Here is a 16,406-nt window from a genome sequence, read left to right on the forward strand (position 1 = left end):
TGGGTTTTTTTTAAAGTAATTAAGCAGGTTTTCCACAGGGGATCATAAATCTAACTGACTATGGGATTAAAAAACAATTGTACTTCCCAATTTGTGGTAATTTGTCTAACTGAATTGCCCTTGCATCATGATCTAAGCAGGGGTCGGCAACCTTTCAGAAGTGGTGTGCCGAGTCTTCATTTATTCACTCTAATTTAAGGTTTCGCGTGCCAGTAATACATTTTAATGTTTTTAGAAGGTCTCTTTTTATAAATCTATAATATATAACTAAACTATTGTTGCATGTAAAGTAAATAAGGTTTTTAAAATGTTTAAGAAGCTTCATTTAAAAATTTAATTAAAATGCAGAGCCCCCCCCCCCCCCCCGGACCGGTGGCCAGTGTGAGTGCCACTGAAAATCAACTCGTGTGCCGCCTTCTGCACGCATGCCATAGGTTGCCTACCGCTAAGGAAATACTTCAAGAAGGCTAGAGTTTAGGAAAAGTTGCAAGTCTCCTAGTCCATTTCTAGCTCTTACTCAGAGGCTCTCACTGTAATAATCAAATAATTTTTTTCTTTTTCTTAGGTGGGATGCAGGATTACAACTACATCTGGGGACAATGTTTTGAAATTACGTTGGAATTGTCATGCTGTAAATATCCACCAGCAAGTCAACTTCAGGCCTTCTGGAATGACAACAAAGCTGCTTTGATTGAATACATTAAACAAGTTCATCTTGGTGGGTAGGCTTTTGTATTTTGAATTTCATCTGCTCAACTTCCAATACAGCTTGTAGGGTCAGCTGCTGTAACAACATGGACATGAACATGTAACAGGCTCTCCAGCAACAGGCTAGAATCAAAAGAACTACTTCTATAAGGGACTTTGGTTTTTCTTGATTCTTGCTGAGTTAAAAGATGGATGTAGCAGAGAGCTGTGTGCACCATCCTCATTTTAGAAACAATGTTGTGAGCATGATGGTGGCTAAGGGAGGATAGTGAGACAGAGAATACTGCCCAGAAGCAACTGGGACATCTGGAATATTAGCATTCTGAATGCATTTGTTCATAGACTGTTCTGAAGAAAAATGCAAACATTTTTTTTAAAAACTGAATGATGTAGGTGAACCCCATTTAACCAGAGATTGGAGTTTGAGAAAAGAGAGGAAATCTCCAAACTAAGTGTATGTGAACAGATCCATTTACAGTAAAAGCTGTGTTATCTGGCACTTTACCAAGCAGAAAGCTCTAGAAACTGGCATTTCTGATATCTCCAAGTTCAAATCTTCAGTAGGGTTGCCAAGCTCCCTGCCTGGCTCTGTATAGCTCCCCAGAAGCAGCGACATGTCCCTGCTACTCCAAGGCAGAGGAACGGCCCTGGGGGATCTGTGTGCTGTCCCTGCCTCACCCCAAGCGCTGGCTCCGCAGCTCCCATTGGCTGGGAACCGTGGCCAATGGGAGCTGTGGAGGCAGCGCCTGGTCGTGCCTCCGCCTAGGAGCAGCAGGGACGTGTCGCCACTTGCAGGGAGCCGTCCGAGGTGAGCGCCGCCTGGATCAGACACCCAAAAACCCTTCCCGTGCCCCAACCCCAAGCCCCACTCACACCCAAACTCCCTCCCAGAGCCCGTGTCCCACACCCCCTCCCGCAGCACAACCCCTCCCGCACCCAAACTCCCTCCCTCCATTGGTAAGTATAACTCAGTTAACCGGAATTTTTGACTAACCAGCACCCGCCGTTCCCCCAACATGTTGGATAACAAAGCTTTTACTGTATCTAGCTTTATTCAAGTTGGATAGATACGGTCACAGTAGTGACACATAGCAGTCAAAGCACGTACATCCAGCTTTCACACCTATTAGTGGCAGTGAGCAGCGACTAGCATTGATTAAAATAGAAAGCTGTGAAAAGATGCAGCCATTCTAAGAGACATTTATGAAAAAGCTTTTTTAAATAAAGACTGACAAAACATATCATTTGTGTCAAATGGGAAAAGGGTGGGGCTTACTTTTTGTGGGTTCGCTTCATTTAGATTCCTGGAGCTATTAAGAGCAGAATTCATCTGTCTTCTTCATTCCTGACAGCCGTCCGGGTTTCAAAGTATCGATTAAAACTTCATAAGCCACTGACCACACAGAGGGCCCATTTTTGCAGCTGTTATCTGCACAGATCTTCCCATTGACCTCTACGGTGCTTCTATATGCAGAGCAGCTACAGAACTGAAGTCACCTAAAATAGAGACTTGTGTTCAACCATCTCTGGGAAGTTGACACCAGTGGGCAGCGTTCAAAACAGGGTTCTCTGAGGAGTCAGTCAAATATCCCAACCTCTGCCTCCATCCTACAGGTTCAGGAGGGAAAAGGAGTTAGAGAGATCCTGGGATCTAAAATCTACAGGGGGTCCATGTCTGGTGCAGACACGTGCTGAGGGGGAGAGGGGCATACAGCCAATACTGGGCATAGGAGATTAGAATCTAGAGTAGCTAGGCACAGGGGGAGAACACAGAGGTGAAGGAGCATGGCTCAACTACTTAGGAAATTAATGGCTTCTCCCACTCCTCTGTGGCTTTATCGAGGTGTCAGAGCTAGGAGCCAGTGGGAAGCAGCTGGCAACTGATATTGCCAGTCTCAGGTGTTCAAAACTCATTAGTAAGGTTAAGATTTTGTCACGGTTGTTTTTAGTAAAAGCCGCAGACAGGTCACAAGCACTAAACAAAAATTCACAGAAGCCCAAGATCAGTCTGTGACTTTTACTAAAAATAATTGGCAGGGGAGAGGCTGATGGGAGATGATGACGCCCAAGCCCTGCTGTGAGGGGGAAAAGGGGTTCAGCAGTCACTGCCAAGCTGGCAGCTCCGTGTCCCCTGCCACTCACAGCGGCTGGGAGCTCCGGGTCCCCCCATTGCCCAAGCCAGCTCAGGGCTCTGGGTCCCCACCGGCTGACAGCTTCGGTCCCTGCACCCCATGGCTGAAGCAGAAAATGTCACAGAGATCTCTGAAAGTCATGGAATCCATGACTTCCGTGACCTCCATAACAATCTTATCCTTATTTGTTAGTCATGCCCCATCTCCCCCCTCCCTCCCCCCCAAAATCCCAAGATATTAGCTTAAGTGCAGTAAGATTTAAAAAATAATAATTTGGGTTCTCTTTATTTGCCTTTTGGTTTCTAAGCAATTAGGATATAGTGAGGTCACGTTTTCAAGCTTTTCTCCATAACCATGTGGGCTGCAATCTTACTTTTCATTTAAAAACAAAACAAAACACGAATTTGGAAGCTGTCTCTAAGAAAGACATCAAGTATTGCAAGATTTGGCAACATTGCAACAGACTTCAGCCTTCTGATATTAGCCCTTGGGGAAACTGTCCACCTATGCTCCTCATATGCTCCCTAGTATGAAGGAGAGAGAGAGGAAAATTTGCCCTGCTTGCCCAGCAAGGACTGAACATAGGGTGACCAGACAGCAAGTGTGAAAAATCCGGACAGGGGGTGAGGAGGTAATAGGCTTCTATATAAGAAAAAGCCTCAAATATCGGGACATCTGGTCACCCTAACTGAGCAGAAGCCTTCATCACTCAAGGAGTACTGCCTCATGTCACCACAATGGAACCCTCCCAGCCCCTCCCTCAGCCAGGAATAGGACAGAAGTCACAGAACTCACCCTCATTAAACTTCTTTCTAAACCTACGAACTGTGGTTTAGTATGAGTTTTCTGCACAGCGTGGTGCACCTAAAAGTGACGGCCACACTTCAAAGGGTGAGGCAATCCTGAGCAATTTACAGTGGGCTGTGTGGGATTAGAGATGGCAGTTTGTATTGGGATGTTCACTAATTAAAGACAGTTGTAGGGTTTCACTTCAGAGAAAAGCAGCATGGGGAAGAAGGAATTAGATTTTTTTAAGTTAAGTGTAGCAACTCTGCCCCCATGTGGGCAAAGGCTGGCAGTGCTAGAGGGCAGCAACTTTTAAATGGAAGAGATTCAGAAGCGAGCAGTGATTTAACAGAGACCAACCCACAGCACACACACACGAGACGTTTCCACATTTCACTGTGCAACAGTTTGTTTCAAGTTTTCATATGGGGGTTAATGCCCCTATAGGTCTTATGGGCATACAGTGCTTAAATAGGGGCCTGCTCATATGGACCCTGATTACATATCCTGGAAGGAAAACGTAGGTGCACATTTCTAGTTAGCATACATATGTATTTTATAGCGTACTATAGAATTAGCGTGTTTGTAACATTTGTTATAAAAAACCCTGAGGGCAGGGAATTGTCAGGATTCACAGGCAGAAATTCACCCTGCTCTTTAAACTTGTCATAGATCCTTGGAGCCCCAGTCATGGACCAAGACCCCATTGTGGTAAGCATTGTATAAACACAAAAAACTTGCAATCTAAGACTATATCTACACTATGAGCTAGGGGTGCGATTCCCTGCTCATGTACACATACACAGATGAAAGCAAGCGTGAGTATGTGTACACAGGCCTGCTGGGAATTACTCCCCTACCTCGTAGTATAGACATAGTCTAAGTCATTGTTTCTCAACGACCGGTCTATGGACCGGCACTGGTCCCTGAGATCGCCCTAATATGGTTTAGGAAGGCAGCAAATCACTCCCTGGTATCAAAAAGGTTGAGAAACAGAGACCTAAATAATCTTCTCTTTCTGAATAGTTTTTTTTTTTTTTTTTAAGTTAGATGCCTACAGTTATTTTGCTTTCAAGGAAAAACATAAGCAGTGTGGTAGATGGCCAGGATGGATTTTCTTCCCTTATGTAATTTATCAGTGGCACATGAGGGGAATCCCGCCAGGTTCTACAGTGTAGTAATATTTTATATGCAAGAATACCTTGCAGCAACTAGCGGTCTCAGCATAAGTGCTTATTTTGGATTTGTTATTCTGCCAAAGTTTATATGCAAAAACATATTCCCAAAAAACTTCTGTGTTGATGTGCCTTTAGATGCTAATAATATAATAATAATAATAATACTTGTAATATCAGTTGGAACTGGAAAAGGTTCAGAAAAGGGCAACAAAAATGATTAGGGGTATGGAAGGGCTTCCATATGAGGAGAGATTAATAAGACTGGGACTTTTCAGCTTGGAAAAGAGATGACTAAGGGGGGGGACATGATAAAGGTCTATAAAATCATGACTGGTGTGGAGAAAGTAACTAAGGAAGTGTTATTTAACACAAGAACTAGGGGCACCAAATGAAATTAATAGGCAGCAGGTTTAAAACAAACAAAAGGAAGTATTTATTCACACAACAACCAGTCAACCTGTGGAACTCTTTGCCAGAGGATGCCAGACTATAACAGGGTTCAAAAAAGAACTAAATAAATTCATGGAGGATAAATCCATCAATGGCTATTGGCAGGGATGGTGTCCCTAGCTTCTGTTTGCCAGAAGCTGGGAATGAGCGACAGGGAATGGATCACTTGATGATTACCTGTTCTGTTCATTCCCTCTGGGGCACCTGGTACTGGTCCCTGTCGGAAGACAGGATACTTGGCTAGATAGACCTTTGGTCTGACCCAGTATGGCCATTCTTATGTTCTATCCACTGGCCATGCTTTTCATATTAAAGATGAAAGAGCCTGAAATTTGCCTAATTGAATGCTGCAGCCATTCTTATTATGGTCCCTCAGCTGAGTAAAAGTTTGGATGGTCCTACTTTATACTGCATCTCTATCTGAAATGGGACTCTACATACGTAATTAGAAATTGGTATATGTGGCGACGACACAGGAAAGGAAATAGAACACCAGGTTTGTGGTAGCCAGAGAGCTTTAAAAGCCTCAAGCAAAAAGCCTCCCAGGAAAACTTTTCCTGGGGTTTTTATTCTTTGTACTTCTCTGTATACAACACTTCTTAGTGGTCAAATTCTTGCGCATCAAAAGGCGTGCAGTATACATCAACATAAGATAACAAACCCATATCTTGTGCACGTGAAAGCTAGCTGCAAGGGAGACAAACAAGTCAGCCAAATAAGTTCCCTAATCACAAATGCTGGGTTGAAGGCCACTCCTGCCTTGTAGCCATGGAAACAGTATGCCGTGACCATGAGCTGACAGTTTGGGAGCCATACATCCCCACATCCCCCCCTATTTTATTTTATATGCGGTGTTTAAACAAAGCACCTTCGCAGGGTAGCATACACAATGCCACTAGATTGGGTAAACACTAAACAAAGCAGCAAAATAAAACCACCAAGAACTAGGACTAGAACCCCATACTATAAAAGGGTTTTTATCCACTCTAAGGGTAGCTATGACTATATATAATCCCACCAAGGAGGAAAAACGTCCTGGCGGATGGCTTAAACATAACATTTCAGCATATCAATTTGCTATTGCATGCAATTACTATTATTAGTAAGCTTAAAACAACACATTTCTTTCACTGTCTCACACCCCAGATGTTGCTGGGTGGTTTGCAGACAGGAACAAGGCAAGTACTTAACAGACCTTGCATGTCCGGGGCAACGGCCAGGCAGAAATCAGATTGATTTAATACTTCTGCCAGGTGGACCCAGATGTTAACTGCAGCCGCTGCTCCATTTGGGGTTCGCCTTGGCAGCCAGGGGCCAACAGGAAACTCCCCAATACACACAAAATAAGGAATAAATTAGCATTAAGGCAAGCTAACAATATCACAAGATAATTTTCTGCGGTAGATTCCAGCTGCTGCTACACCCGCAGCTGCTCGGCCTGCAATGAGAGGGCTTTAACCTGTCCCCTATCCTCCCAGCAAACGTAGTCATAAAGAGTAACAACTGCTCCTGGCTTCAGTTTACGGTAGGGTTACCATATTGTGTGCCTCCAAATGGAGGACACTCCCCGCCCCCAGCCCCGCCCAACCCCACCCCCTCCCCAAAGTCTCCGCCCCCTCCCCTGCTTCCCGCGAATATTTGATTCGCGGGAAGCCTGAAGCAGGTAAGGGGGGTGTGGGGGGAGGAGGCGCGGCCCAGGCTGGCCCCCCGGCGTTTCCAGCCTGGGTCAGCTCGGGCCCTGGGGTGCCGGCCCCGGCCGACCACCCCCGGCCCGCCCAGCACTGCCGGCCCCCGGCCGACCCGGCTCCCCGCGGGCCCGGCTCCCCGCGGGCCCGGCCGACCCGGCTCCCCGCGGGCCCGGCTCCCCGCGGGCCCGGCCGACCCGGCTCCCCGCGGGCCCGGCTGACCCGGCTCCCCGCGGGCACGGCTGACCTCCCGATTTTCCCGGACATGCCCGGCTTTTGGGGATTTCCCCCCAGACGGGGATTTGAGCCCCCAAAAGCCGGACATGTCCGGGAAAATCCGGACGTATGGTAACCCTAGTTTACGGATACACCGAAGCTGTGGGGGTTGTAACGGCCAAAATATCCATTGACTCCCTAACCCCATCCAAATGTCAGATGTAATCTCAGGAGCACTTACTAAAATCAATTGGGCATACCAGGTAATCTAATTTCCCAGATGTCTTGGTGAATTATCCAATCCCACATGCATCCTCCCCATGGACCCGGCAGGATTCGGTATGTGGAAGCCCACACCCCCTCAACCGGTCCATATGCTTGGAAGGAGCACTAAAAACGTCTGCACTTCCACCCAGAAAGTCTCCAAGTATGTCTCCATGGCCACAGATCAGATGGTACTCCTGATGTGTCTGTAAGGGCAGTGGGCCAAGCCTGATGCTCTAGATCATTTCGAATGGCCATTAGCTAGTCATTCAGGAAATCCTGAATCTCTGAACATGCTAGATCCCACTGCAATGCCTTCCCAGCCTCAGTGATATTCAATACCATCTCTGTCAGCAACTTCTGGGTCATTGTCTGTATTTGGATGTGTTACAGGGGTAATAGTGTAATAAAGGAGATGGCAGGGGCAATGGCAACAAGGTGCCTTTGGTACTTATCATTTAAAATCCAATTAGGGAGGGTAATACATGCTGAAGGACTTATCCAAAACACAGGGCGCAGCCTGTAGAATAAACCCCAAAATCCAATCAATACCACGTTCCCAAGCATGGGTCCCACAAATTTCTTCCTGCCAGTGTATAATTCTTTGTTTCTTCACCAGGGTCAGTTTTTAATGTCTCTTGTAGTCAGGAATCCCTGGACTTTGTGGTTTCAATGAAGCAAGTGTTCCTTCTTCTCTTTTCCTGAAACAGTGTGGTTTAGCATCATACAGGGGAGAGGTTACTAGCACATCACCCTGTAATGGTTTTGCTTCTTCTAGAAAAATTCAAAGGCACAGTAGGTCTGTCAGTGGACAAGGGAGAGGTTACTAGCACTTCACCTTGTCTTTTTTTTTTTTTTTCTTTCTTTCTTTTTCCTGCCGTCCAGAAGGCACAGCAGAGCTAGAAGAAGAAACAGGCTAATCATCAGTCAGAGAGTCCTCCCGAGGTGGAGGGGTCTTTTTACAGTGAAAAGCATGGGTCCAGGCAGTCAGTCCTTGGCACTTCACAGCGGTGTTGGTGGCTAACAGGACTTGGAAAGGGCCTTTCCAGCATGGAGCCAAAGCAGTCTTTCGTTGATGGACTTTACATAGACTCAGTCTCCTGGTTTTAATTAATGGCAGGGGTGCTAGGGTCTTTGGGTAGCACTTCTCTACCTGTGAGAGAAACCTAACACATTTCATTAATGCCTGGCAGTGTTTTGCAGATTTTACAGCTGCCTGGGCACATTCAAGCCCCCCCCCCCCCTTTTCTTGGGGGTCAGCCAAGTTTTGGCTGTGACCTTGGATGAGCCTGCTAGCTGTATTTTCCTCTCAGTTAACTCATTCTGTGCTTTTTCCTCTTCTCCCTTTCTCAGCTTCTTTTAACCTACAAAAGAAACTTCCACTCTTCACTCATACACCTTTTCCCAACAATGAACACATACACATTGCCTTTATACAGTACATTAGTCTTATTATTCAATGTATGCCATGTACACTCTTCCAGTAAGATAACTTTATTACAGAGCTTTGGAGCAACAAACCAGGACAAGCACACCCACTTTTGAGGAGTTCACTCGGTACAACCTCAGGTGTCTAATAGCTTTCCTCCCTCCCCAGCCCTCTGGCTAAAAATCTGAGGGAGCCAGAAGGATCCCATGGGCAATATGGGGAGTGGGTTAACCTTCCATGTCCTTGCTTCCAAAGACTGTTGGTATGCAAATTTTAACAACAATTTTGGCCATAAAACACAAAAATAATTCCTATTGTGCCAGTAAATGCATGGTACATTGAATGCTATTCAGCTGGCATCCATTTTCTCTGATGATCTAAAAGACAAAAAAAACAGAGGTCTACCCCTTCTGGGCAGTCAGTCATTGCTTAAAATTTTTCCTTTATATACACATACTCTTGTTGATTTCAGGCAAAACAGAGGAATTACCCCATATCTCCTTATATTTATTTCATAGGCAGCCCAGATTTCAGTGGCTTCTACCTTATTAGTTAGAAAATTGCATTAATACAGATGCTTTCTGGCTTGCTTCCAGATCCAAAGCTATCCACAGCTTAAAGATTCTTACTTAAAAGGGGACACAATTAACTTTCCCAAACTTCTGATTGCCTTTTACTTCTAACTCCTGCTTTCAAACACACAGTGATCTGAAAAAGATAACACAACCTATATTGGTAGGTTTGCATTTCCTTTACCTCTGCTACAATATACACTGCACATGTTCTGGGGAAAATGCACATCCTCTCCACAATTCAATTTCCACAACACTAGCCACATTAATTTCTATACAAGGTGTAACTATTTCTTTTGTGCTTACAAACACGGGGGTATTAAAGGGGCTAGTGGACTCCTCTAAATGCCCTGCCTGCAGCTGGTCACTGACCAAGTGCTGGAGGGCCTCCGGCTTTTCTAAAGGAAGCGGCCACTGCGCAACCCATACGGGCTCGTCAGTGAGCCAACGAAGGGGGAGGGCCGTACGCCTAATCATCGATATGGATGGTGGCAGTGAACTGCGTTAATAAATCACGGCCCCACAGCTTGAGGTGGACGGGGAGAATGATAGGCCGGATACGGGCGCGGCGGGTGCCTTGAGGCGCCCTAACCTCCAACCATCGGGCACTCCATTGTGAGTCCCGTGCCCCGCCCACACCCCAAACCGCCGGAGCCCGCTCTGTGGGCCAATGGGCGGGCCACTGCGCGGCGGCGATGACGGTGACGTCTGCCCCAGAGTCGATAACACTCTCGAACGGCTGATTGTTGAGGCAACAAATGCGTTTGGGTTGGGGTGCGTACGTCCGCACACGCCTGTAGCAACTCCGCCAGGGTCGAAGGACTTAGAGGACTCGCCCGCAGCGGGGACCCTGCGAAACGCGCGACGGACACACTGGCCAATGATGGGAAAAGCTGCCCAGGGCGTGCCCACCGCCTGCTCGGGGATGCCCGAAAACTGCCCCGTGCCATACAACTGCTCAGCGAGATAGGCCCCCCCACCTTGTGCTGCTGCTGCAAGCGCCTCTCGCTGGTACTCGCTATCCCACACAACGTATTGCGCGGGAGACAGCACCATGCGACACATGTCTTTCCAATCTTGGGGGAGCAAGAAGTAACTGTTTGACACACCTTCCATGATCCCCAGGGTGAAAGTGGACCGCACCCCGGTCTCACGAACCGCCTTGCGGAGCTCGCGCAGAACCGAGTAGGGGAGAGCCTCCCAGTCCACTATCTGCCCCCCATTTCCATTATCCCGCCAAGAGACGGGAAACGCCTCGAACCCACACTTGGATTCCTCGTCGGTCAAGAGACCGGCCTCACGCGCTCGCCGCACCGCCGCGGCGACAGCGCCCCCCCGCCTGACTGGTAGGCAGGGGGGTGCCGCCACGGGCGGCGGCGCAGGGAGGGTCAGCTGCGGGTTGAAGGGGGGTGGCCCATCACCTGGGGGCAAAAGGGGGACCGGCTTGGGGCTGTCGGGGCCGACCCCCTCCAGTGACTCCTTACAACGCTGCCAGAGCAGCAGGTGCTGAACTGGGGCACGGGGTTCACTATACAAGGTGATCCCAATCCGTATCCAATCAGAAAGCTGTAATGACCCGCAGTCCGGATACCAGGGGTACTGGCGATCTATTTCCCTTAGAAGGTCCTCAATATGAGCGACCGGGACAGCGACACATGATCACTGTCGTATAATCTCTTGTAACTCTCTTGCGTGCTCCTTCTGGGCACTGGAAAGTCTCCCCCCCATACTCACGAATAAGGGGCGGCAAACAGCCGCGGGCGCGCTCGGCGTATCCAGCCCGTGAGTAGAGGGGTATCACGTCGGGGTCACCAGCTGTGGCGACGACACAGGAAAGGAAATAGAACACCAGGTTTGTGGTAGCCAGAGAGCTTTAAAAGCCTCAAGCAAAAAGGGAAAACTTTTCCTGGGGTTTTTATTCTTTGTACTTCTCTGTATACAACACTTCTTAGTGGTCAAATTCTTGCGCATCAAAAAGCATGCAGTATACATCAACATAAGATAACAAACCCATATCTTGTGCATGTGAAAGCTAGCTGCAAGGGAGACAAACAAGTCAGCCAAATAAGTTCCCTAATCACAAACGCTGGGTTGAAGGCCACTCCTGCCTTGTAGCCATGGAAACAGTATGCCGTGACCATGGGCTGACAGTTTGGGAGCCATACATCCCCACAGATATAACTGTTCTGGGGACCAGAAGGAGGCAAGAGTCAGACCAGTTGAAAGTCTTTGGGTAAAGAAAAAAGGGAAAAAGTGGGTATGACATCATGGTAGGGGGTCTACTATAGAGCAAGTAAAGTGGACCATAGGACCCTCCTCCACTTCTTCTTCCTGATTTGGTGCTCTATAATAAACTGCTCATTCTTGGAAATCTGATATATTTTAGTCTTCCCAAATCTTCTAACACAAGTAAATATACAATACTACTCTGCCTTTTTGAAACACTAGTCAAGAAGCAATGTTTGATCACACCAACAGGGAAAATGAATTTTTGTTTTGTTTTAAGCTAGGTAAATAAATTCAAGGGCATAAAAGAGATTTAAGCAAGTTCTTTTGTAGAGAACACGTGCAGCAACATCAATGTAAACTGCGAAATTGTATCTTTAGAGAATGAGATGGAAAAGCTGATACTGCTGCATTTTAACTTGATGGGAAGGTAAATGATTAAGAACTAAGAATTCTGTGCTGCTGCTATGTATTTTCTTTAGCAATATGTAGGAGACTGGCTCTATTGTCTAGTTTGGGGAGGAAATGAATGAAACAAGCATATGCTGCAATGAATGATGAAAAAACTGGCTTTTCCAGACCAGAAAATGAAACCAACAGTCACATTTACATACTCTCTCCCTGCCTCATAGGTGTCAAAGGTCAAGTTCTTGACAAGCATGGACAGCCTATACCAAATGTAATAGTGGAAGCCAAAGGAAGGGAACATATCTGTCCTTATAGAACCAATCGACATGGAGAATATTACCTTCTCCTCCTGCCTGGAAGCTATGTGCTTAATGTAAGATGACTACTCTGCTAAACCTTTGTTTCTAAATTATGTTCAGAGAGTTCTTGAAATTGCCAGAGACAGGATCCTATGAAATTAGGGGTTGGGGTTTGGATTTTTGTTTTGTTTTAATAAAATAAATGTGCAGTGTCTACACAGGGCAGGGGGTTCCTCTAATTTCTGAAAACAGCCATTCTCCTCTTGGTAACAACATCAAATCAATATTCATCAATTTAGCATTTAGCAATACCCATTACTTATTGAGAAGTGAGCAGGTGAGAAGTACAAAAGGACACAGTATAAGGGGAGGGGGAATGGCAAGGACTGGCATGACAGAACAAAATCTCTTTCATTCCGAGGCCTTTTTAAATAGTAGTTGCATATTTTTAGGGTGAGCAGGATTAGATTTTTTTGAGTAAGTGTCAATAAATGTTGATTTCATCATACACATACAGCCCCAACCAAAACTATTTCCATTAATGATCATCAAAATTAGAGACAAAGTAAGAAAAATGTTGCTTAAGAAATTATTAGAGTTTGATTTAAGGATATTTACTTTCTGTGTTTTGACATGTTGACAATTTGTCAAATCTAAAAAAATGCTTAAAAATAAACATCAGTAGTATCCATCAAAAATATAAAAAATGCAGCCAAGCCTGCCTATTTCCAGTGTTTCCAGTTGAGGCATGGTGCTGCTCTGAAAAATGACTATGTGCAAAATGGCACCTTCTCATTGTGTATGCAGAGCCATAGTTGCCCATTTGAATGAGGAAAAATGAGTACAGAAAATCCTATTTTCTAAAAAGAGTGCAAAGTTGGACAAACTATCAGCATTTTCTAAAGCCTAATATCTAGGTGATAACATGACAGGCCTTCGACTAGTGGCAGCTTTGTCTTAATCAGTCGAATCCCAATACTGCTGATAAGTTAAGATATTGCATTCTAAATGGCAACAATTTTTTTGCAGGGGTCTCAGGATTTCTGTGGCCATAATCAAAAAAGTCATTGTGGTTGATGAGGGAACAAACTTGGAAATTGCTGCTCTGGAAATAGCCTAAATAACTAGAGACTGGATGGTAACTTTACATGTACTGGCAGAGGGCGGCAATATTCAGTAGAATGAGACAGAGGGGTGTGGAAGGGGAAAAGTGGTGGCTCCCTTCTATGCTACCTTTCCTCCAACCTGTGGAAGTCCCTTTGCAGGATTTCTGCTTCCACCTCCAGGGATATTGCACACTGTATAGAAAGATGGAAGAGTCACATCTTAAAGTTCTCTTTCTAATACTTTGTCTTCGCATCAGTTTCATAAATTTGAAATTCTTCAAGGCCAGCCTTACTCTGAAAAGTGACTGTAAAAAATGCTATTTTGGGGTTCTATGCTTATTGCTAAGACTAAGATTGTGTCCTGGGTATTTTTAGTAAAAGTCTCAGACGGGTCACGGGCAAAAGAGAAAAATTCATGGAAGCCTGTGACCTGTCTGTGACTTTTACTAAAAAATATACCTGCCAAAATGGGGATCTGCAGGTCCCCACACAGCCTGAAGCAGGGCAGCTGTGCAGGGGCTAGGAACTGCTTGCAGCAGCTGGGGGTCCCCTGCTGCCCATGGGGGCCAGGAGCTGCGAGGTACTCTGGCAATGGCAGCCAGGAGCTGTGGGGGTTCCCCCGCCACCTGTGCCGGCTGGGAGCTCTGGGGGCCGCAGAGGCACTGGGGGTACCCCGCAGCTGCCTGCCCCCGGAGGAGACGGGGGACCCTGCAGCTCCCAACCACCGCAGGTTGAAGTCATGGAGGTCGCTAGAAGTCAGATTCCATGACATCCGTGACTAAATCATAGCCTTACTTATTGGTTCAGTGGATTTTCGCATCAGATGTCTGTTTACAAGTGAAAAAAAAAATTTCTACCTACCAGCCCTATAAACTTATGTTGGGGATCTGAAAGTGAAGCTGGGGTTTTCCTTCTAATGCATCACCACAACTAACAGGTTTTGCAGGCCAACTTAGGCCTTTGACTGCATCACTCAGCTCTTCAAAAGAGTTTCATAGATGTAACTAATTGTAAATTAACAGAAATGTGTATTAAGTTACAAGATAGCATAAATCCACTGCTCACTCAGTTTTAGCTGTGTTGACTCCACAGAGTTACAAGAGTAAACACATCACTTAAGTTAACAGATATGACTCTGCACCTTGTGAGGGGACTGACTGAGTAAGAAGCTGCCATTTTTATACAGTGTCAAGTATCAGGGGGTAGCCGTGTTAGTCTGTATCTACAAAAACAACAAGGAGTCTGGTGGCACCTTATCTGTTAGTCTTTAAGGTGCCACCAGACTCCTTGTTGTTTTTGCATTTTTATACAGTCACTTTTCAGAAGAATAGAATCTCATTTTAAAAAAGAAATAAATACACTTCCCAACCTACAGCCAGCAAAGTGAATGACAGTTGTTGACTCTAGTTGTTTGGCCTATACAAGGCAGAGACTCCCATCTAAATGTTAATACATGCAACAAGCAGCAAGGAGAAATCCTGACTGATGTCAGAGTTCATGGTAATATATTTATTATTCCCTGTGGATATTTCCAACCAATATGGACAAGCACATTCTGAGTTCTACCCAGCACTTACTCTTGTCCCTAGCATCTTAATCAAACAAAATATTCTTACTTCGGCTCACTCAATGCAGACTTCATTTCTTTCGCTCTGATAATTTGAGTTATCCAATAGTTAATTGTTCATTCATCATTAGCCAATAAACCAGCTAAAGCAAAATTTACTAAATCCCTTTTGTTCTCTATGAAAAAATTGCCAAGAGATACCTAGTATGTTTTCTCCTCTGTTATCTAAAATGTTATTGCAAATAGACTTAAACTTGTGTAAAATATTTCTCACCCTTCTCATTTAATGTTCATTCTATATCTTTATCTTTACTTTCACAATCTACGTAACTAATTTATACAGGAGGAGCGCTACATCTAATCTCTGCATTAGATGCAAAGAAGCACTCATATAATTTACTTTACAAATATCTTAAACTAAAATGACTAGAGCTAGCATGTTAAACAAGCTAGTAAGAACATTTTCCTGTTTGTCCTTAGGCTACAGCACCCGGATCTGGATCAATACTAAAGACACTGCTAGTACCAAACAGTCCTGAAAACTTCAGTGCTTTGAAATATGACTTTGTTTTCCCAGAGGTCTCCAACCTAGCAAGAGATGCTTCATGCCCTACCAAACCTCTTTATCAGGATTTTGAGAACATTTCAGCAGCAGTAAAACCTACTTTGCATTTCTTGGCTCTAATGACTGTTTTGTATACAGTTTTCAAATAAAGCCATGGATGAATTAGGTGAGACTTCAAGACATTATCTCTAGCACATCAATGCACAAATGTGTTTTTTAAGAGCTAAAAGTTGTATTTGCAAAAGAGTGTATATTGTATAATTGAATACTTACGATTTTTTTTAACCAAGTTTACTATATTTTTAAAATGTTGGCTGGGCAATCAATAAATGTTTTGACTGGTTAAATATACCAGAATAATGCTGAAATCCATCCCCCTTTCACATGATCAAGCTTGCAGCAGGTCTGTCTTCACAAGTTGAAGGTAGCTCAGATGTCTGTCTGCACCCCAGATATACCAGACCAAGACCTTTGATCTTTACCTGAAAACAGGGTCATTCCCCACACTGTGTAACTCTTCCTGTTAATTGCCTTCTGAAGTTCCTGTAAGCTCTTCATTTAACATGACTCAGTATGCTTATAGACTTCTGTTGTAAGACCACAATGGTCCACCAGGGATATAAGTGTCTCCTACCTCCATGTCTGGAGAAGTATGTCTCAAGGCATACTATCTTTGAGTGACCTGCCTTTAACTGCAAGGCCTAGTTAGAATAATTTTCAGCATGGATAACCCCTCAGATATTCTCTGTACGGATATCTCACAATCATGATGACCAGTGTAGCCCTATAAAACAAAACAAAAAAAGTCTCACTTA

The 16,406-nt window shown here is 45.1% G+C and overlaps 1 protein-coding gene and 1 long non-coding RNA gene across 6 annotated transcripts in view; one reads left to right on the forward strand and one right to left on the reverse strand.

Moving 5' to 3' along the window:
• CPM (carboxypeptidase M) overlaps positions 1 to 15,942 on the forward strand; it is a 69,685-nt gene extending 53,743 nt beyond the window's left edge. For 2 of the 5 annotated variants that reach the window (XM_042860155.2, XM_065570171.1), the window contains 4 exons: positions 566 to 718; positions 4,299 to 4,337; positions 12,279 to 12,427; positions 15,507 to 15,942. In XM_042860155.2, the coding sequence (XP_042716089.1) occupies positions 566 to 718; positions 4,299 to 4,337; positions 12,279 to 12,427; positions 15,507 to 15,740 (575 nt within the window). In that variant the 3' untranslated portion in view covers positions 15,741 to 15,942. Of the gene's footprint in view, positions 1 to 565; positions 723 to 4,298; positions 4,338 to 12,278; positions 12,428 to 15,506 lie in introns of all 5 variants that reach the window. The other 3 variants (XR_010593242.1, XR_010593249.1, XM_005280025.5) reach the window with 3 other exon arrangements.
• On the reverse strand, positions 8,216 to 11,441 carry LOC135976019 (uncharacterized). Its single transcript, XR_010593271.1, has 2 exons — positions 11,155 to 11,441; positions 8,216 to 9,556 (listed from the first exon to the last, which is right to left on the reverse strand). It is a non-coding gene; the product is annotated as an uncharacterized LOC135976019 (long non-coding RNA).
• Positions 15,943 to 16,406: the final 464 nt, after the last annotated feature.

This window comes from Chrysemys picta, chromosome 1 (genome assembly GCF_011386835.1).
Source record: "Chrysemys picta bellii isolate R12L10 chromosome 1, ASM1138683v2, whole genome shotgun sequence".
In the NCBI taxonomy this organism is placed as follows: Eukaryota; Metazoa; Chordata; order Testudines; family Emydidae; genus Chrysemys; species Chrysemys picta.